We start from the raw sequence: 22,895 nt of genomic DNA on the forward strand, positions 1-22,895 counted from the left end.
TTCCATCGTTCAGTTGCCTGTTGCTGTGTGCTATTAATCACTATAACCAACATAACTTGTCAGAAAGCAGCCTGACCTGAGTCTAAACGCTAGAACAAAACAAGAAAACATAGTTTTTGCTGTAGTGGTTGATGCTAACCACGGGCAACTCGTGGAACCATAAAACAACATGGAATCTCCAGTCAAGGAAAGATTAACCTTTGTTGGCTCGTTTCATAGTTTAACAATTAACACTGCAGGTCACACAATAAGCAATAATCAGCAGGCTTCACGAATACAGTATTCCTTTGAAAACGAATATATGTGTCATTAAGGAAATGTACTAGGCAACAATGAGTTGATGACTTTGTGAAGCAAGGAGACTGGTGACATTTCCTTCACCACGAGGTGCAATTTCAAAACAGGGTTGAGTCAGAGGAGTTCTCACAAACATAATTAAGAAAAGTATCAGACCACTAAAGTGTTTCCCTTAAATACAGCCATCCAATAATGGCCATGACTTTATTACCTTGATTTTCTTGTTCGTTTCACTAGAATTACAAAAGAGGGTTGGGAGTATGTAGTCCGACTCTATTACTGGGGAAAGCGCTTTGTGTAATTTCCAGCCCAATTTCTGTCAAGATTGCGTAACGTAAGCTGCAGAAACAGGCACATTTCACATCTATGACAGAAGAGCAGACATACAGTTACTCCCGTTTTATTTGTTCATGGGTTGACCCCCCTCCCTACAATTAGGAAGCTGTCTGCGGACTGATGACGCTCCATGCTGTTCCTTGCTGGGCATTTTAATTGGCTGGAACTGTGCACAGTGGGGTCAAAGTCACGTCAGTTAGTTAAGAGAGTGAAAGAGAGAGAGCCTAACAGCAGTCATTACCATGAAACCTTCATGCACAACTCAAAATTTGTTTGACTTGAGACTAGTGGCCCGACCTCATACAGATCTGCAAGTCAACACGGGATACACTAACAAGCTGTGGCAGAGCAAACACAGATGTATCAGTATTTCATGAAATAACCTGTGCACTCTTTTATAACACGCATACAGACCTTAGGCCAGTATGGATTAGATGGAGGAGTAATGTCTAGAAGTGCTGTTTTGTAGAAGATAATGAGGCACTTGTGGCACAGTGACCGCGCTTGGGCCCAATTAAGCCGCAGGGACACAAAGCTGAGATATTATGGCAAAGAATCCTGTGTCTGAGCTTTTTTTTTAAAAATATTTTTTCATCACAGCACGGTGTTGGAAAAACGCATGTGATGGACATGTGGAGAAGTAAATAACAAGCTCTGAGTGAAAAACATATTGAGAGAGACAAAAAAATAAAAAAGTTACTCTTTTTCATGCACACGGATTAAAAAATACATAAATAAGAAAAACACCTACTCCTCTCACCATTCATCAGTTTTTATGTTTTAGTAAAATTGAGTTTCTAAATGATACTCATAACTGCCACAGTTGGAGCCTTGAATTGAACACGTCCATTTTGTCTAGTTGTTACTTTCCACTGTGGACGTGATCTGAATTGCAGAGCAATATTTTGAACTGAAATATAGACAGGAAGCAGGCCTTGGTTCTTTAGATTACTATATTTTCTTCTTTGATATTTTTTATGGAAGATAAAGATGATACTTTTATTATTTTATTCTTCCAAGGATTAAAACAAGAAAGTCCTAATTAATCAGTTTAATAATATTTAATTGTGATTTCCCCAAGCAAGTAATGTTTTTCCAGTCATTTGATGCAATTCTATTTTTATTGTAGAACACTTTGAAGTTGTGAAAATCTGTAATAAATAAATAAGTCATAAATCCTTCACAGTCAGAAGGGGTAAGAACTGGTATGGTCATGCTCCCATTTTTTTAATAATTAAATAAATACAAATAAAATCTCCTCACCCTCCCATGGCTCAGGTGATTAACATGATGAGTGGTTCCACGCTCTGCGTGAACAGAAACAGGAGGTGGGAGTTCGACACACAAACACACACACACACACACACACACACACAGACGAGAGTTTTTTACACTAAATGGCAATAAGAAGTTAGTTTAGGACCCCCAGGCTGCCTGTGAAGTCACGTTGCCTGTTTGAAGGTTCGGTTAGGGCGGGCACCTATCAAGGACACCTAAACTCATTATTGCCGTGCGCAGACGAAAGCACGTTAAATGAACGGAGCTGAGAAGGTGAGAAAAACACAAAACAATAGGGAGACAGAGAAATAAAGTTCGTAAGACAATGAGTTGAAATAAGAAAGAGTTTCAAAAGAGCAGATATGGAGAAGGATGTGAAAAAGGAAGGGAGGGGAAAGGAACATTTCAGAGAGAGATGAAGGGTAGTTAGGGTCCAGTGTAGTAGAATGCCAACCACTCTCAGAGATAGTAAGGGCAAAGAAGAATGGATGACAAGTCAAGGATGGAGCGACTGAAAGATGCAAGATGTCTTTGGGAATGAAATGTGCCATGCACAATGCTTTCTCATCGCTCTATATTTTTCTTATCCTCTCTCTCTCTCTCTTTTTTTTTTCTTCTTCTCTCTGACCGTTCACTGACTCGGGACATGAAAGAAAGCAGCCAGCAGTCATTTGTTTCAAATGTGGGCTGGCAGACAAAAGGAGCGCGGAGTGACGTCTGGCGAGGGATCTCATTGACTCCAGAGAGTTAAACACAACTTAATCCAAATGCACAGCTATTCGGTGGAACAGTGCCCATGTGAAGGGCATATGTTTTTCCACTATGAAAAAAATCCAATCAATCACTTTCTTCCAATCAATCATAAGTTGTGAAAATATGATTTTACCAGCGTCTTTCTCTGGCATATTAGACCTGTCCCTGTCTATTCATCTGGATATCAGTAAAAAGCATGTATGCGAAACAAGGTTTCTAAAAAAACTTCATTTTCTTAATCGACAATTAACTACTTCCGCAGGCGATTAATGCCAAGAATACTTAAAAAATGCCACACTGTGCACAGTAATTGCCAAGTGACAACAGGCAACCACTCAGCCACTTGGCAGCATGCAACAACCACCAGTGAAGTTTGTGGCACTGTTAATTTGAACATGTGTAAGCTTCCTTTCAAGTGTCTTGTGGGAAAACTCTCCTTTGTATCACAAACAACATGCCCATGGCAATAAGTGCTTCAGAACAGTCTCTGTCCATCTGTACTGCTTTGTCATCACTTTGTCTTTTTGTCCTTCTTCTTCCTCCTCCTCTCTCTCTCGTCAACTTCCACTCTCTGGCAACCGCTGATTGTTGACAGGAATTGGAACCTTTCTTTTATTCCATGTTTTCCTGCTTCCTTTCTTAATTCTGTTTGTTTATTCTCTGTCCCACTTAGCCATGATGTCTTTCAAATTCACACCATCTCTCTCTCTCTCCCCCTCCCTCCCCCCATCCCTCTCCCTGTCTTTCCTCATCGTTCTATTGGCCGCTTTCTCTGCTGTTGGCCAAGTTGCTGGCCGGAGCTCTTTTTGATTTCACCATTCCTTTTCTCGCTCTGTGGTACACATAAGAGGTTTTGGAATTAGTGTAATTGTCCATGCTGTGGTCCATCAAGACAGCGTGAGAGGCCGCGAGATATGTGTGTGTTTCTGTTCTTACAACCCATCCATAATCTGATGCACATTTGTGTCGGGGCATGCTCGTCTACGCGTGCGCATGCAACTTTTCAGACTGCTTGAAGTGCATTTTGCTGCATCGTGTCTTAATCAATACATTCCCTACAAGGGGGCTTCAAAAGCAGTGATTAAATTATATCGTTACACCACTGTCACACTGTTACACCATTTTTTGGCATTGACTATAGATGCCCTAAAGTTAGTGAAAGGTGCAATAGCGCCTTTGTATTTGGGGATGATGAGGAGCCCACATAATGTGCAAAGGGAAAAACTCCATGTCAATGCCATTCTCCATTTATTCAACATCTGTTTAAGGTCTTAACTTAATTTGTGCATGTCATACATCTCTCCTGCTTGTGTATATCAGTGAGCGGAAATTGCAGTGTCTGCAGAAGACAGGCCTAATTTAGTTAATTGGCTTCTGATAGTGTACTGTTCATGAGCTGTACTTTCTATTTCACGCTGCCATTTATATAGTACAGACCAACCAACCCAGAATAGCCTTCAACGTTAGCTGTCATGCCACGGCTATCAGCTGTGAAGAGAAGACTGCACTCTCTACTCCTAACTATCAAGCCGCCTATCTCTTAGGATCAGCCATGTCTCCCAGGAATTAGATTATTTTACAGCTATTCAGTATTAGCCATTTGAATAAAGTGGCAATGTTAGCTGCCAGAGCAGATGCCATTCCAAAAAAATGTATTGACCGCAGGCCTATAAGTCTTGCTTTTTCCAATACATGACCCCTCACATCCACCTCCAGGCAGAAAGCAAGTTTAAAACTTGACAAAGATATGTGATAAAGGACTGAAAAACTCTAACATAACACATCTGTTGGAGTGACCAGGACTCAGCCTGTGGGAAAACCCCCACTTTCATCCGGAGGTTCATCAGACGCACGCCATGTACAGACTCGGCTCAGATGCAGACTCGGTCCCTCTAAAGGTCTCCTCTCTCAGGAAATTTGATATAAATGTTTTAGTTTAAATGCATTCTGCCTGCTCATATTGTCCTTGATTTACTATCAAACAATAGCATAAGTTATGATTATTTTGGGACAACTAAGCACAGCATACCAATTTATCATATCTAGCCAATGATACCAGAAACTTGTATAACTTTTTTTTGGCATTTAGTAGCTCAGAGGTGATGAGCAATTGAGCAGTCAAAGAGTTACAGTTATGTTCAATATGATAAGGTTTTCCCAGGGAAAAAAAGGCAGCTATAGGTGAGGTTGTACACTAAACACATAGAATTGTGATAAGATCTGGGCTGAACAACAGTGGACCTATCCTTTAAGCACTAATTGAAAAATAACAAGGTAGACAAAGATCCGTAGCTGAGCCCTCGAGAGGGCAATAAAAACCCCAGCACTGCTGTCGACTTGGGCAATATTACTCACTGACACTGGCCAAGAATTTAGCAAAAAGCATCACTTTCTTCAACTTTAGGACTAAAAGTAAGTCCAACACTATGCCACATATTTGTCCACAGAATGTACATTCTTTCTCTTTCGTCTCCTGATCCTCTTCATCTAGTCTATTTTCTCCCCAGGTGTTAAAAGCACGTCAGCCATCACTCTACCCCTCTGTTCCTCGTTCTGAATCTCTTCCTATCACGGACCAGAGATTCTCCGTCTGTAAATGTTTTAAACCTAAAGGGAATAAATTGTATGCAGCCATCTGTAGCTAAGCATCTACTTTGTGTGTGACTTTTTTGAAAGCGCTCTTCCGATGCAAGCATTTTCAGCCGATATCAGCTGTAGACAGCAAGGTGGAGGAGGACGGTGCCGGTCTTCAGTGGGGGCGTGTATGTGTGTCTTTGTGTAAATATCAGCTGGAAGCCACAACATTGGTCCCAAGGTTAGATGTAATGGAAGTGTTTTGATAAGAGCAAGTTCACAGCTTAAGGGAATCTCTGTTTCCCTGTCATTTTCACTGTTATTCTCCAGGTTACTCTCTCTTTCATTGACTCTTTAAACCTTTTTTTTCCTCTCTATCTCAGTTTCATTCCTGTCTCTCTGTTACTGAAAGCACTCCATCTGTTCCGTCCTGTTACAGCCACTCACTGATCCCTGTATCAGTACAAGTCAATTGAGTGCAATTTGTTGGCAGGAAACATAGAAAACAAACAACATGGCTTGCATCTCTCTTGTGATCTTCCTTTGCTCTTGTTTAATTGGTGTCTCAAACAACGGCAAAATTCAGTCCTGTGTTAGTGTGTTGTTTTGTGTGTTTGTGTGTCTCCTGTGGTTGAGGTAAAAGTCAGCAGCGGAGCGTGAAACTTCCATCAGAGCCTGCAGGGGAGCTGCAGGCAGAGCTCCCCGGGCCAACCCACTATGTGATGCTACCATAGGAAAGTCATCAAGGGAGGAAGAAAGTGTGATTCTCTCACTCTCTCTCTCTCTCTCTCTCTCTCTCTCTCTCTCTCTCTCTCTCTCTCTCTCTCTCTCTCTACACTCTCTGTCAATGTCAATGTCAATCTACACCTTTGTTCTTCTTCCTTTTTATTTCTTAGATTGAGACTTTGAGAATGAGGATATTTTTGGAAAGTGATGAAATTTTAGCTTCTTTAAAAGCCTGTTTGAAGGTAGAGAGTTGGGTTTCATCATCAGGTTAAGGATACTTTAAGGGTTGGGGTTAGGCTTCTAACGTCGATGGTCAGCTTTAGTGTTCGGGGAATGCTTTTAGTCCTAATGAGTACAGGAATATGAATGTGCATGTGCAATACATAATCAAAGGAGCAATATTAGATCCATGACATTTGTTGAATGATTAAATCCCATTTGCCAATGAGCTCTTTTTGAGGTCCGAGTTAAGCTAAGGGCATATTTACACCATTTACAGGCTACAATGAATTTTGAATTAAATGCCCAAATTAAAAAATGACAGCTAAGTGAACCCTGGCTGATAGCTTTGTCCCCACGGCGTCTTGGTCTCTCTTTTATTTAGCGCGTCAGGAATGCTCGCACCCAACATTTCTATGGTTGCAGCTATCACGTTTGTATTTAATGCACGAATGTATGTATCCATGTGTGAATGTGTGTCTTTCAGTGATGAATGATTCATGACGTGGTCACACAATGTTTTATTGAGCAGTATTATATAAAGGGAGTTCATCCTTATTGTTGAAGAACAGTGGTGGATCAAACATTACGCTAAGCAAGACACCAACGCCCACTACTGTGATTTAAAGACACTAGCTGTCCAGGTTATGCAGCCACTACAGTGCATTTTTACTTTCTCTCCTGCTCTCTTTCTCACTTGATCTTGGTCTCCACGAGTCCCTCTCATCCCGTTCTTCCTTCTCCCTCCATGCCTCTGTTTTACTTCCCCGTCCTGGCTTCGTCCCTCCATTTCTACTATTTTTTCCCCATAAATCCATCCATCTCACCCCTCCCTTTTTCTGTCTGTCTCCCTCAATATTCGCAGACAGTGCTTGCCTGATGAGCTCCATGTCGTGAGAGCTTGTCAGCTATGTCAGGTCTCTCCTCCTCCAAACTACTCTGTAAAACTCACTAAGGACCTGAGGACTAGTGCTCAGTCCTCCACAGTCTGCTTCACTGTCTTCTTGTTTCATTATAACTGCCCTCCAACTTACTTGGCAGAATCGTATGTGGTCATAGTCCTAACTTAGTAGGGTTTATGTATCAATTTCTGCCTATAGTACATGTCATCATATCTCTCCTTCAGTCCACTGCCTATACCCTATCACTGGAGACATCTAGTCGACTATACAGGACAATATGTGCCTGTTTCAGCCTGCCAAAATAAATGCTAAGAATCATTTCACATTCTTACACAAAGAGTCAAGCTCTGCAGCGCACAGGCAATTAAGCAGCTTCATTAGTGCCATCGTTTCACATATCATTTGCTCTACCTGCCTGCGTGTCACTGCAGGCAGGTGTCGCTAGACAAATGCTCTGCTAATTTTGCCCATGTTAGACCGTCCACTACTACCTGTTTTCCCCCTCCTAACTGCCCTTCTCGTCTTTCCCTTACCAGGCGTACTATGCAGTTGGACAATTACACAGACTATCTCTGACAACTTGAAATGTGATAAATGACTCTTGCGTCGTGCCGCTGTGTCTCTCTCCTCCTAGATGTACATCCAAACTACCACCCTGACCATCTCTCTCAGCCTGTCTGCCTCTGTGTCTCTGGGGATGCTCTACATGCCCAAGGTCTACATCATCCTCTTCCATCCCGAGCAGAACGTACCCAAACGAAAACGCAGCTTCAAGGTGAGGCCCTGTGAAATACATGAGTCTTACATGAGTCTTACATGCTACATTTTAGAAATATTTTCCATACCTCAACGGGTTTGATTTTGACCGATATTAAATATCATTCGTGCTGATGAAATGAGGATAATACATTTAACGATACAATACGTAGAACTACACTGAACTAAAAAATAGGGCTGCAACAACAAATCGATTTAATGAAATAGAATTGATTCTAAAAAATATTTGCCAACAAATTTGATCATTGAGTTGGGTCTATGCTGTGATGCAAGACACACACTGTGGCAGCGTCTTCGTTGGTGCAGTATTCCAGCCAATGCCGCGGCTTTTAAAGCTCACGTTATGCATTAAAGGACGTCTCTAGTGTAAGCATTTGAAAAGTGTCGGAGGCAGAAATTAACAATAAAGTGGAGATGAGTAAATCCACGATTACAGATTCTAATTTTAAAAAAACAATAACAACAAAAAAAGTACCTGACGAAAATACTATCCATCTGTTTGTGTGTGTATGTAGCCGGTGGCCCGGGTCCCGATTAAAGCTATTTAAGAACTAATGCTGGATAAAGGTAGTGCTCCCTGTGGTTAAAGAGCATTGTACAAGGTTTCTCTTTTGATAAAAAGATGAAAAAAACACTTTTTATCAGAATTAATAATCGATTTATCAAAGTGATAATCGACGGTTTGATCGACTATCAAAATAGTTGTTTGTTACAGCCTTACTAAAGAGGGGAACCAGATCTTGTACCGCACAAACAGTCTTCATTGCCAATGAATAGATTTCTGAATGTGAATGCATGATGATACAGGCAATTGTGACAGCTGCCACCATGTCGGGGAAACTGAGCCAGAAGGGAGACCGGCCCAATGGAGAGGTGAAGACTGAGCTATGTGAGAGCATGGAGACCAACAGTGAGTAAGAGAACACCAGAGTTTTATACCTATACATATAACAAACTATTCAAAACTATGTCGTCCGGTCCATTTTTATTACAGAAATCCACATAATGCTTGAATACATGTTGAGAGATCAACGCTAAAGCATACACACACAATGACACACATACACATAGAGAGGTTGAAACTGGATTCTAGTGAATAGGAAACATGATAGCGCAGTATAACAACTGTTCCTATGGAGTTATTTACTCTTTCAATGAAATAGTTGATCTCATACTACCAACAATTGGACAGTGCATCATATTTTCTCCTTTTGTACATGTATGCTTCGATGTGCAGATTGCATGAGGATTTTTAGCTTTGCTTTAATCAAGCAGAAGTTTAATTTCGGTTTGAAAATGAATTTCACGCCTGACAGTTTTTAAATAGCACGGTGTGTCTTCTCCGAGCTCTGACGGTGAAGCACTGCTACATTCACTTCAAAGTTCTGTTTTGTGGTCAGCTGGTTCTGCTTCGTCAGCGATCCGTGGATGGAATGACAGGAGAGCATGTGAATGTACACGTGTGCCTTAGTGCATGCGCATGCATGATTCGCTGCTAGTTTTCACGTGTGCATGCATGCTCTAGTATGAGTATCCATCAGTCTGGTGTGTCCTTTGGTGTGTTTGTGTTTGTGTATTTATCTCTATAGTTCTGTGTGTAAGTGGTGTTTGTACAACCATCTCCATCTGTAATCTCATAACACATGTACGTCTCAGCCTTGCCGTGCATGTCTTTCTGTGCAGTCCATGAATACGGCATGTAGGGTAATATGGTTCTGACCTGTGTCTTTATTAGCAGCAGTGAAGGAAGCAGGTCTCAGTTCATTAATTTAGCCAGTAGCTAAACTGCTTTGTCATCTTCTCACATACTACAATTACATACAATTCAATTGCAATTGAATAAGTTTCATATGGTCAAAGGTGGTCACAATTTATGTATTTATGATGAGCAGAAAGCAAGTTCAGGAGTCTCTACTTTTTTGGCACCTGACATTGTGCTTAAATATGCTCTTTGGAAAATATCAACAAAAAGCTATGGGCATGTTTCACGTCTGCATGCACTAACACGCATTTCTTTGATAAATGCATTTTTTTTTTTTTTTTCATCAAGGACCTTTTTTAACCAATATTCCAGCAGTGTGATGGCAAAGCACAAGTGAAAGAAAGAAAACAAAAAAGTATGAAAGCATCAGAATATAACAATGGCGCAGTTAGAGGCCTGACGTTGCTGCAAAACATTGACATTTACCATGGAACGCCTGAGGGGACACAAGACATAATGGGTTTGACAAAAAGCTCCAACTACTCAGGTGGACTGTGGATGTGACACTGTTACCTGACCATCGTGACAAAAATCTGCTCTCAACTGCTCTTTCTTATGTTCCTTTTCCCCTTCCATACCTCCATTCGGTCCCTTCTCCTTCATTCTCCCCTTCTCTTCTCACTCTTTTCCTCATTGTTCTTGACCTCATCTTTGCCCGATTTTGTTATCATCTTCTTTCCTCCTTTTCCATCGTCCACCCTTTTTTCGTATTCATGCAGCTTCATCAACTAAGACGACATATGTCAGCTACAGCAATCATGCCATTTGAAGGGACCACAGAGAACGAAGAAAGGGATCGGACAGGAGAGGGGGGCGGCGTCTTGGGGCAGTGCCAAGCGAAAGAAGGAGCCGTCGTTCTCGGCCGATTGGTAGAACAACTTGCGGACAGACTGAGCGCCCAATGGAATCCAAGCATGAGACATTTTGTATTGTTCAGCATCAAACCACAGAGAGGTGGGACCACAAAAACAGCCAGTCAGTGTGCCTGCTTTCCCGCTGCTCACACCTCATTGGTCCTACCATGAACTTACCCGTTTAAAAAAAAAAAAAAGAGACAACATTAAAAAAAAGACATACCATAGGACACTTTGGTGGACAGAGTAACTATTAAAATCTACACACAAAAAAAAAATCATAAAAATGAAAAGGAAAAAAAAAAACTCTCAGAAACCATGTAGACATATCTAAAAGGGCAAATGTGGGGCTGGGAAAGAGATTTAACAGATTACATTTTAAAAGATATTTAAAAAGAGAAATGAGAAAATCTATGAGACTCAAACATGTTTGTTGTTATTCTCTACTTGTGAGTATTTTTGTGGTTGTGACGATTTTTTCATTCTTGTCTCACCGTTGTCTGATGGATCGCCCTTGCATAATGAGATGAGTGTTTCCTCTTGCTGTCTTGGCTAACCGGGTTGTCGCCTTGGGTTGTGAACCTGTAAAATGCCATGGTTGAAGCATGCCAGTTTTTATACAAAAAGGAGATTTATTTATAATAAAGGAATGTTTTACAAATGTGTAGATTGGTGGTCATTTGTACGTCTGTAGTTTTGAGGGTGATCCCTTTTGCAGATTAGCTTTTAGGTCCCATCTTAAATGATCTGTAGATAAATGTATGGATGGCAGATTGTAGCAATGCACCATCCATTCAAATGTCATCATTACTTCACACACAAATGAATCATGCTTTTTACATGTAGATGTATTGTGTAATTATGTACATCACCGACCATGCTTACAGCAGAATACTGTGCGGTTTTCTATTTTTCCCCGCTCATATTTAGTGCAATATTCCCTTACTTTGACCCGTACTAACATTTCTCAGCAACTACTGAATGAACTGCCATGGCAATGTGTACAGACATCGATGGTCACCAAAGGATGAATCCTAATAACTTTGTTGATCCCCTGAGGTTTCGTCTAGGGCCACTATGAGGTTGAGATTTGTGTTTTTGAGTGAAATGACAAGGCAACTGTTGGATAGATTGCCATGAAATATGGTACAGATATTCATATTCATCTCAGGATGAATGGTAATCACTGTGGTGGTGGTGAAAGAGATTAGAACAAAGTGGACAGAACTCCCCTCTCTGTACACCTGCAACAACCCACCAGATGTCCAACCTACAAAAATACATGAGAGCCAAGAAAGAAACAGTCAGCTGCATCAGTGAATCCATTCTTGGAGGAGAGGAGCAATCAATAGTGCTGAAGGCAAAGTGAAAGGACAAATCACACCGTTTACTCCAGGATGGTTTGCCCTACACACAGGTGTCAGATGAAAAGGTGTAAAATTCTGTGAGTATGTTCTGGAGAGTTTGTAGTTCTTATACCTTTTGTATGTCTGCAGTCTTCTCTGGATGCCATGAAATGCTCCCTCGATGACAGGGTTGACATGTAGACAAAACAGTAAATATGAACGGAAAAGGAAAAGTCTTGTTCCGTAAGCATAAAAATCACATCTTCAGTCTCTACAGCTGGCATTGTGTGTGTGTGTGTTTTAACAGCCAAATCCCTAATGCCCTTGAGCTAAACACTGAACTCCTACCTGCTTCTTTACTGGAAGCTGCTCAGGAAAGATTTGAAGCGTGTTACGTGACCCTAAGCCTCAGGGAACTTGTTTTTAAGCCAAAAGCTAACTTTTACAGACAGACATGTTGTAGGCAATAGTTGTTCTTCTTGTGTGTGCATCATGGCAACTGAGTAATCATATCTATTTTATTGTCACGCGTATGTAATTTGTACAGCTGTCACTTTTGCTACAAGGCTTCCTAATTTGACTTCATTATGAATCACAACAGTCTATTTTGATGTTCTTGGTTCCTCTTACCCTTCATCCTTCCAAAATGTCATTTTTTTGTCCAATAGATGAAAAGAGAGCAGTGGAAATGGTGAAAACTAACCAGAACAGTCATTGTGATTTCACTGTTTGACTTTCTTGGTGACTGGGTATTAAAGAATCACTATTTTGCAGCAGCATATTTATAAACTACCATAGCATCAGTTGAATGTTGCATTTAGATGAAGCAACTCTCATCTTTTCTTGAGTGTAGAAGGTCTCTTGCGCTTGCCAGCACTATCACTGCGGCTCTCCATACTTTCTGTTTCGGTTTTCACATCAAAAGTCACTCTGGGAATTGCAGGCAATCCCCATCTGAAGCAGATGTCGGTAAATTCAGTTTTCTGTCAAGCACTTGATTTGCGTAAACAAAAGGTTGGATAAGCTGTCTGACAAATGCGATGAAATAGATAACCGTCGAGGGATCTAGGGCCGCGTCCTTCGACACTTGTTTGTCATCACGAGTGGAAATCTGTCCGAGATCATCCAGTGTCTCCCGGAAAGAAACCAGATGGTGGATGTTTTGACCTCGTTGTCACTCAAGTCGGTGAGTAATACAGCTGGTTTGTGTACAGGATGGATTGGAAGTGATTAATTAGCAGTGAATCAGCCTGACAAAAGTGACAGAGCACAGGTGTGGAAGAGTAATAATAAACCAACCATAACCTATTATATATATATATATATATATATATTATTATTTATTATATTATATGTATATATATATATATGTATTACTAAGACGCAATGTTTTAGGCTTGTAGGCTGCCGTGCATTAAAAGGTAATAATAAGTGTGACAACTTTGACAATGGAGCCTGACAAAGTTACTACTGTTATGACATTTCAAGGGCTTCAATGCATGGAATTGATGATTGCATTTCATTTTAAGAAGCCACTGAAGCAGATACAGTACCCATGCCTATGTCGTTACTTTAAAACACCCACTTTGACATGCAAATAATCTAATTTCTATTCATATTTTAGACTAGACATAATTGAAAATCTTGCTTGGGTCAGGGTGCGTCAGGTGTCTGCGCACATCCCCTGAGCCTAAACTCAGCTGTGCAGCACAGCTCACCGTGGGTGTAAAACAGCACACAGAGCAGCCAGACTGTGCACACTGAGGAGGTTGATTGATATCACGGCATTACACACAAGACTGTCTATGAGTATAACAATACAATTTATGACGGTAACTACTTCTAAGCAATTCATGATCATTTTGTATTCAAATGTATGAACTTAAAAACATTGTGAGCCATATTTGAAGAGTCATAAATGAGTTCAGTATTATTATGTGTAAACTTGAATTGTTTCGGAGGAAACAATCAACCGGACAACTTTGTGTGCACTCAAATTAATGTTTGGTTTTATATTTCAAGGGTGCTAACGATACAACTAAACCTCCTAAAATGACATTAACACAGCTTTTGTTCTCAGCATGCAATTAAAAATAGACTTTAATTTTTATGAATCAAAAAAACAAAATGATCTTAATATTACAATTAATCACGCACACTTTCATAACTGACCCAGGTCAATCCACATTTGAGGCTTTGTGGAACACAAAGAAAAAAAAAGAAGTGGCCTTTCCTTTCGTTGACCTTAGCTCTGAGTGATGGGATTTTTAAAGTTGAACTGATTAGTCATTGTTCCACTGGGTACGTGTTGGGTAAAAGAGCACCTAATGACCTTTTTTTTGTGTAGAGAACGCTATGCCTCACTGCACAAGCTGTAATGCCACTGATTTGGCTCAACAATTTGGAGGAAGAAAACACAGAATTGTCCTGTATTTCTTTAATTCACAAAACATTTTTTTCTTTTATTTCTTTGATCAGAATGTTTTGGTTTTGCGATAGACGCTATGTGCTCATTTTGATTGCAAACCGTATGGTAGGCAGTCTGCAGGATATGCTTTCCAACAGAAGCAATAAGCCACGTTGTCTCCAGCCCACTAATTCAATTACCAATCTCAGACTGCTGCCAGTGTGGCCAATGAAAGAGAAAACAGTGGGTGGCTGAAGAAAGCTGCTCTCTTTGCCAAATCACACCTCTTCCCACTTGAAATAAGTGTGTTTAAGTGTATGAGTGTGTTTGTGTTGCAAGAAAAAAAAAGCAGATTGTTCACCACAGTGTGTCGGTGTGGATTTGGGAATTGAGGCTTCGATGCAGCAGGCCTGATTGGCTTGGTGGAGGCTGTCACCAATGGCGTCAGATGTCAGAGTCAGTCAGAGAGTCCTGATGTGGGTAGTTTTCATCAAGCATTGCAGGATCACTGCTTGTAATTACACTGACGGGTAAACTAGGACTGAAATACTACCATATCATTTGAGTTATTCATTTGGGTTTGTGCTAGTAGTCTCAACAAGCAGTAGTTTCCTTTAACGTTGATTAACATTACCATTTTATGACGCTCAGAATCGTAAAATGAAATGGATGACATTTTGTAGTCTTTCCACACCAGTTTTGGGATTTAATCAGTATAATTAATAGACAGATGGGCTGATCTAGTCAGTGTGATGCCATAAACAAATTAAGTACTTTTAAACTTTTAAACTTCACAGGGCAGTGTTACGGTATTATGGTATACCAGGGCATTTAGAAATCATCTCATTAGTACCGACACTCAGCTTTCTTTGATGCTGTATTGATGGGATGTGTTGTGCATAGCATGCCAGAGATCAGTCTCTACTGGTGGAACTGTGAGCTAAGGATGGTGACCTCGAGTGGTGGGGCTAGCATTACAGGAGGTGTTGGGGAGAAGTTTGGGGTTTAGTCGTCTTTCAACTACAAAAGCAGTTTATAGCCACCACCATCCACATATCATCTCTGTTCAGCCCACTGATGTGTCAGTGCCGTAGGTGCAGTATAATAGTGTATGCCGTTACAATACAATACAATAAGTCTTTAGTGTCCACCAGGGTGCAAATTGGTCTTCCGCTCACCAAACACAAGAAACAAAATTCAATCATAAATTTACGGAGCGAGAGACAGTGAAAAGTGTGTGTGATGGTATGAAGTTAGCAGTAACGTTATAGCTGTGATTGTAGTAGTGCAGTGTGTGTACAGTTTAGACATCTGACTCATTGAGAAGAGATTGTTGTGAAAAAAGGCCTTTAATATGCTCTTGATGACTGCTTGCAGTATATGACATGATATTAACAGACTTATGTCACCAGTAGATGTTCCACAAAGACGCGTAAGGGTAGATAAAGAGCCCCATACACAGCATGGAGAAATCCAAAGCTTGAAAGGCCTGCTATTCTGAGTTGCAGTTGCTAAGTAAGGCGATAAACATATAATATGGAGTTTGGAGGAAGATTGTTTTTATATTGAATTTATTCATTTATTCAAACATCAGTTTTACTCAATTTTGCCCAATTGGAAGCATTTTACAATTGTATTTTATTTCTGTTTTGTTTTCTTCTTCATCTCTTTGCCGACAGGATTTACTTGCATGTATGCACACTTGCGTGTGTGTATGTGTACACGCTGGTGTCGATGTGCACAGTCATCTCAATCATTGTAAGTGGGGGAACAACAAGTTTAATTTCAAAGCCTCCAGATTGTACTGCAACGTATGTAAACTTTCTCTCTGCTATTCAACACGCACACACACGCATACACACAGGTATCCAAACAAACACAGTAGATAGATAGATAGATAGATAGATAGATAGATAGATAGATAGATAGATAGATAGATAGATAGATAGATAGATAGATAGACTTTATTTCAGACTCAGGGTCCAGAGAGACAAATACTTAAAATGACATACACAAACAGTAAAAGTATATAGGCCTAGCAATGCCCTACAAAGAGACAGCTGGACTGGTAGAGTGTGCTACTAAACCTTTTGTTGGTTAAAACAACTATGATCTCATTTTCAGAGCCATTAAGTCGACAAATGAATTTATACATGAGATTTCAGCTTGGAAAGTATTGACTCGTGCAGCCACAAACATTTCACTAGCACTACTCCATCTCGGTCTCTTCAGCAGTATTCTCATGGCGTCATTATAAGCTACTTGAAGTCTCTGTAAGCTCTTTTTTTTGTAGTTTGACCACAAGTGTGCAGTGTAGAGTGGTGTACAATATGCCAATATGCTCTGAACAGAGACATCTTCACTCCATCTGTACACAGACCAAACTTGCGTGAGAGACTGTTTGCTTGTGCATACATCATACGATATTGCCAAGAAATGTCCTCATCATCGGTCATGTGTTCTGTTATAAAATGACCAAGATATTTTACTTCATCACAGACACCAAGATTTTTGTCAGGGAAGTTTAAACATTTGTCCTCTTTGGTTCAACAGATCAAGATAGCACTCTTACTGGCATTGTATTTGATGTCATGTTCCACACCATACACAGTACATATAGTAAGGAGCTGTTGAAGACCAGCGCTAGATGGACTAAAAATCACCAGATCATCTGCGTACATGATATGGTTAACCAGAGTATTTCCAATCATGCACTCAGTATCACAGGCTTTCAGTTGCTTGGACAGATCATCAATATATAGATTAAAAAGAATTGGGGACAAAATTCCCCCTTGTCGGACACCATTGCTGACCCCAAATGGGGCTGAGACACTTTTACCCCATTTTACTTGCATAGTCTGGTGAGCATACCAGTAAGTCAGAATTCTCACAATGTATGTGGGGACACCTCTTTGGCTCAGTTTAAAAAACAACTTGCTATGATTAACACGATCAAAAGCTTTGGAGGCATCGATAAAACACATCAAAACTGATGAGTTTTGACCTCTGTATTTGTTGACAATTTCCTTTAAGGCATATATACACAAGTCAGTGCCATGTTTGGAACTGTTTATCTGTGGAGGTGATAAAGTCATATATTCTGTCCAGCAGGATTCGTTCTAAGACTTTTGACAGTACGCTGGTCAAAGCAATGGGCCTGTAATTATCTAGGCTACAAACTTTACCAGCTTTGTTTTTAATGACTGGCACTAAGAGAACAGCCAACATTGAGTCTGGTAACAAGCCGTGAATCATGAAGCCAGTAAAACAAATAGTGAGGAGAGGAGCTAACCTCGGACTAGCATATTTAAGGTGTTCAGCAGTAATATGGTCTAAACCACTTGCTTTGCCTTCAGCTTGGTACACCTCATATGACGTGATTGACATTGACTCATTACTCTCAAAATTGTCCACCTTATACAAATCACTTTTGACAGTTGAATAAGGTGCTATAATGCTGTCGCCATAATTCAGCAATGTTATCTGTTCCTGAAATTCCATCAACAGTGCATGGTAAAGATGTTTTGCAGTTAAGAGCTCTCACTTCTTTCCAAAAATCAACAACGTTGTTGCTTAGCAGCTTCTTGGCCATGGAATCAGCCCTCATGAGTTGATCATTTTTGCAATTGGCGCGAATGGCATACTTATATCTAGCATTGGTGAGCTTCTTGTACTCAAGCACTGGCTCTTGTCTGGGTCTACCAGCTATAGCCCATGATTTGATAGCTTCACAGGCTTCAGCACAATACTCAGCTACATACTCATTCCAACCAGGTTTGATGTTATGGGTCTTATTTTTATGCTTGTAGAAGGGCTTACTGTATTTATACAGAGCACTTACTATATCATTATACATGGAGCAGAGATCTCTCCTATGCACCACATCCTTACAGTTAACGTCAGTACACATAACTGCATCTCTAGGTAGATGAATATTACTGAAGGATTGGTCTGTACGAGCAGAATAGCTGAAGACGTCCTCTTCAGTGAGAGTTGACCAGTCAGGTTTTTCTGTGTTGACACCATTTCCATTTCTAGATAGCGCCGGTAGATGTTCAACATTTATCGACATAGCAAAAGGTATATGATCAGTTGTTGCTGCTCCATAAAGAATGCCCATACATCCCAATGAAGCATGTGCATCAGCTGTACTAATACAATGGTCCAGCCATGATGTAGTGTGCCAGGCCTCACTAATGTATGAATAGCTATCTGTAGGCAAAAGCACTTCGCTTGACAATTTAAAATGATTATCTTTACAGAACTGAGCCATGTGATTGGCAGATAATGAGCTTGTGTCTGAGATATCTGCATTCATATCCCCAATGACATATATACTAGAAGAAGTATTATCTTGAATGAAGGAATTGATGAAGGCAAGCCTATTTAGATATTTATCCTCATTGTGTATAGACATTCAGGATAATGAATTCCTTATTGTCATGAGTAAACTGTATTGCAATACACCAGTCAACACCAAGCCTGACCACATTTATTAATGAGTCAAGCTTCTTATTCCAGAGAATAGCCACACCCCCTGGTATCCTTATCCTTGAGGTCAGTTGTAGACTCCCCAGCACCATGAAAATTATCATTGAAAGAGTTCAGTTTTTCCAAGTCTTGCTGTGGTAAGAATGTCTCTTGTAAACATAGTATGTCACAATTCTCCAAAAGGTTGTCAACAACCATGCGGTGAGCTTTATCCCCTACGCTCTGGCTAACACGCAGGCCACGACAGTTGTACGACAAAGCTCGGATAAACATTTAGCAAGGCAAGTGAGTGTCCATAGCACCAGCAGGCACACTTATTCCCCCCACAGCAAGTGCATGATTAGACCCGATAACTCCTGCCCTATAGGGCTCAAAGTAGCGCCGGACAAATGCCCCTTCTGGCCAGAGCTCCGGAATGTACATTTCATCAAACTCATTGCATTCAGCAGATACTTTAAATGAGCTGAATCTTCTGTGGACAGTGTCGATCTTTTGACAGTTGACCTCACGGCCAAGCTTTTCCTTAAGATACACAGATAAAGTTTCAGCATCAAGATCTGGTGAGAATCTGGTAGCAAAGACACTCACCAGCTTGGTCTTGACCGTTTTGATGGTGCCCACAGCTCCGGTCCCAACAACAGGCTTAACGTTGCCGGGTCTCTTTTTCTGCCCGGGGGCGACAGTACGCAATCCCGACTGAGCAGCAGCATTCTCTGGAACATGCATTAGCCATCGGCCTTTTTTCACGACACGACTCCATTTTGGGGAGCGTGACAAGGATATTAAACAATCGGAATTTCTCGCAGTCGCAGCCGCAGCCCTCTCTTCATCCAGATCGCAGGGCCCCGCCTCAGCCTCCGCCAGGGTATCCCCAAGCCCTCCATCGTCAGAGCCAGTGGTCCCAGCCTTCGTGCATACAGTGCCTCCGTCCAGCGTCGCTGACGCACCTGTTCCACCACGCTGAGTCAGTGGGACGTTCAAGTGCACACAGTCGGCAATCAATTTCCACAGTGATGGCACGGAAATCTTCGCTTACATCAGCCTGTAGCTGCATTGACCGCTTCATTGAGCAGACCTCGGTGTACAGCTGCTCCATTCTTCCAAGTAGGCTTGAAACGTCCATGTTGGAAAAAGTCACTGGAGGCAATTCATCCAGGTAATGAGAGACAAATCTGGGAGTGTTCTCCCCGCACTCATTCAGTACTTTAAGGCAACTCTTAATGTTGTTTACGTCTTTCTGTGCCCCTTTATGGGAAACGTACCGCTGTGTAGTAGGGCAGAGTTCAAACAAAACTTTTTTCGAGGACTCTATCCACTCGGAGTCAAACGTGTTTGCAGCCAACAGGACGATCTCGTCCTGGCTTAATGTCTTAATTTTCACGGCAAGAAAGTTAAGCAACTCATCCTCAACAATGACTTTGACGTCAACAGTTTTGTAAATCTCAGGTTTCATTCGAGACCGGTTAAAAGCAGGAGCGACCGAGTCTCGACATGCAACGTCCGCCATCATGACGTCCTTTTCTACCTACAGTATTTTGCGATATTTTATTTCAGTCTAACCCTGAACAAATGCAGCTCCAAGACATTGAATATTTAGTAAAATTGTCACGTGCATAAATACACACTATAAAGAATAATAGATATGTGTTTTTTTGTGTGTGTGTGTGTGTGTGTGTGTGTGTGTGTGTGTGTGTGTCTGGTTGTGTACACTTGCAGTCATTCCTTTTTGTGGGAATGTGTGCACAGTTGTTTCTGTCAGTTCTCTGTGCATGTGCTTGTATAAACATACCCTGGTGAGGAGACGGGACACTTGGGGGGAGACTCCAACAACAGAAATGTCTCACCTGTCAATCAAGTGCTTCCCACACTGCCATGCCGAGGATGAGGAGGAGGAGGAGAAGGAATTGGAAGAGAAATCTGAAACGCTTCCATCCCCTTAATGAGGAAGGCTTCCATTTGGGAGTTAAGAGTGCTTAAGGAACGGAACAGTGATTTGAGAGGGAAAACAAAGAAAGAAAAACAGGCTGTTTCTCTGTGTTTAAGGTTTCTCAGGCAGCATGCAAAACCTTCCAGCCGAACTAATTAGCTCTGTCAGATGGCCTGTGCCAGGGGAAGCTATTACCTTAAATAGACTCGCCAGTGATACGGAACCTGGTTCTTACAGATGTTTGCATGCCTGTTGAAGATACAGCTGGCTGGCGCCGATGTGGGCACTTTTCCAGTTATGCGAGTGCGATTACTGATGCAGAATTAAAATAGATAAATTGGGAGTTCTCAAGGAAACCATGTGTTGAATGTCAAGCTCACATTGTTACATACTAAACATTAAGAAATAAGAAAATATCTTACTCTGTAATAAATTTCCTCATATATATATATATATATATATATATATATATATATATATATATATATATATATATATATATATATATACATATTTGAGGGAATTAAAAGACGGCATTGGGGGCACTGAATGTCCATGAGGAGTTCTGTAAGGATTTAACGGTGAATAAATCTTGTTGCTATGGCTAGCTATACTGTTAATCTCACAACTCATGGTTTTCTGTTAACCCCAGTTAATTACACAGTGTATAAATGTAATACACTTAATTGGTTGACATGTATAAAAACACAATGTTATATATGCAGTCAATAAATAACCGCCATGATTAGGAAGTTAGGATTGAATGGTTTAGTTAGAATAAAATTGGGTGGTTTAAAATTGTCGCGGGACTGTAATAAGCCTGTCCAGTCATTTCATCCGGCCAGCCTGAAACAATTTTCGTTTTTAGCGATGATAAGCAATGCGCTCCTCTTGATCTCTCATGGACTCATCCTCCAGCGGGCATCGTGCTTTGGGGGAGTGGCTTTGGAGGGAGACCTGAATGGAGGGAGTTGGGTTCTTCAATTCTAGCTTATTCTTCCCAGTTTCTCTAATGTTACCTACCCAAGCTCCAATCAGTTTTAAGTGAGAGTATCTTATAGCTAATTACAATGTTTGCACTTAATTTGCTTGTAACACACCTCAATTCATTTAAGTAGTGAAAGCTGTTTTTTTTTTTTTTTTTGTGGATAACCACAAAATAATTACAAGAGGTTCAACAAGTTTTTAGTTCAGGTCCTAATTAAACTTAAACTTATTAAAAGAGTTAGCAAATTTTAATAAGCAAAGTACACAGCGTTTTAATTGCTGTGTACTTTGCTACTTTTCAACATGCTTTTGGAATCACCATCCGCTAACAGCACATAGGTTAGGACACCTCTTTTATATTTATGTGTTGATGTTCATGAATAAAGAATGCTAAGAGCCTCATTTGTATGGAGATACAAAGGAAGACCACATATAAATGATGAATGGGCAAGTATAGCTTGACACTTTCAACAAAGAAAGGAAAGAATTTACCTTTAGATTTCCAAAATTTGACTTGGATATACCTACGTGTTATGTCAGCTCCCAGTCGTGATGTGTTTTCTTCCAAAGAAAGCTACAACTTCCATGTGACTATTAGAGGAGCAGGAGATAACACTATAATCCCATACCCTTCTCCTCTGGTATCATAACAGGACATCTGTCGCTGAGGGCCACAGTATCTACACCCTTCTAAAGTCACATGTTGACAAGATTATGAGGTGCAAGGGTGACAAGTCTGTGGCTAACACCTATGGAAGCAGCTGCCAAGTTGACTTGCAGCTGTTAATAGCTACAGTACTGGGCTGTGTGGTGATAGCATCTGGTATATGGCTCGGTAGAAGATGGCTACTTAATTCTTCTGAAGAGAAGCAGATGAAAGGGAACTGAAATTTCAGGACATGGTGAGGGAAGTATGGTGGAAGAGGGTGTGGATAAGAGGGGGATAACTGGGTAGAGGAAGGCAGGATAAAAGATTCCACATTGAATGGATTTCCGGCTACAAAAATATATACTAACACCATACATCCTTTACTTTGACGTTCCTCTGTTTATAGCTCTATGCATGCTGCTTAATGCTTCCTGAAAGAGGATGAAAATGAGGCGATGGCAGAGGGAGAGAAAAGAGGAGAGTACTCCTCCCGGCTTATAGCTCGCTACATGTTAACGTAGCATGTCTAGCCTCTGCTTAGAGTTTGCTACATGCGGTTAACATCTGCTGAAGCATGTGGCTGTACGAATATTTGCTGGCAGTCTAAGCT

At 40.8% G+C, this 22,895-nt stretch overlaps 1 protein-coding gene across 8 annotated transcripts in view; it reads left to right on the plus strand.

Annotated features, from left to right (window-relative positions):
* The window catches only part of grm8a (glutamate receptor, metabotropic 8a), a 251,267-nt gene extending 240,123 nt beyond the window's left edge, over positions 1-11,144 (plus strand). For 5 of the 8 annotated variants that reach the window (XM_068731418.1, XM_068731413.1, XM_068731414.1 and 2 more), the window contains 3 exons: positions 7,720-7,860; positions 8,670-8,772; positions 10,344-11,144. In XM_068731418.1, coding sequence (XP_068587519.1) covers positions 7,720-7,860; positions 8,670-8,772; positions 10,344-10,393 — 294 coding nt within the window. In that variant the 3' untranslated portion in view covers positions 10,394-11,144. Of the gene's footprint in view, positions 1-7,719; positions 7,861-8,669; positions 8,777-10,343 lie in introns of all 8 variants that reach the window. The other 3 variants (XR_011105114.1, XR_011105115.1, XM_068731417.1) reach the window with 3 other exon arrangements.
* Positions 11,145-22,895: the final 11,751 nt, after the last annotated feature.

Source organism: Cebidichthys violaceus, unplaced genomic scaffold, assembly GCF_023349555.1.
Source record: "Cebidichthys violaceus isolate CVI_PGR_0920_01 unplaced genomic scaffold, fCebVio1.0.p SCAF_51, whole genome shotgun sequence".
Lineage (NCBI taxonomy): Eukaryota > Metazoa > Chordata > Actinopteri > Perciformes > Stichaeidae > Cebidichthys > Cebidichthys violaceus.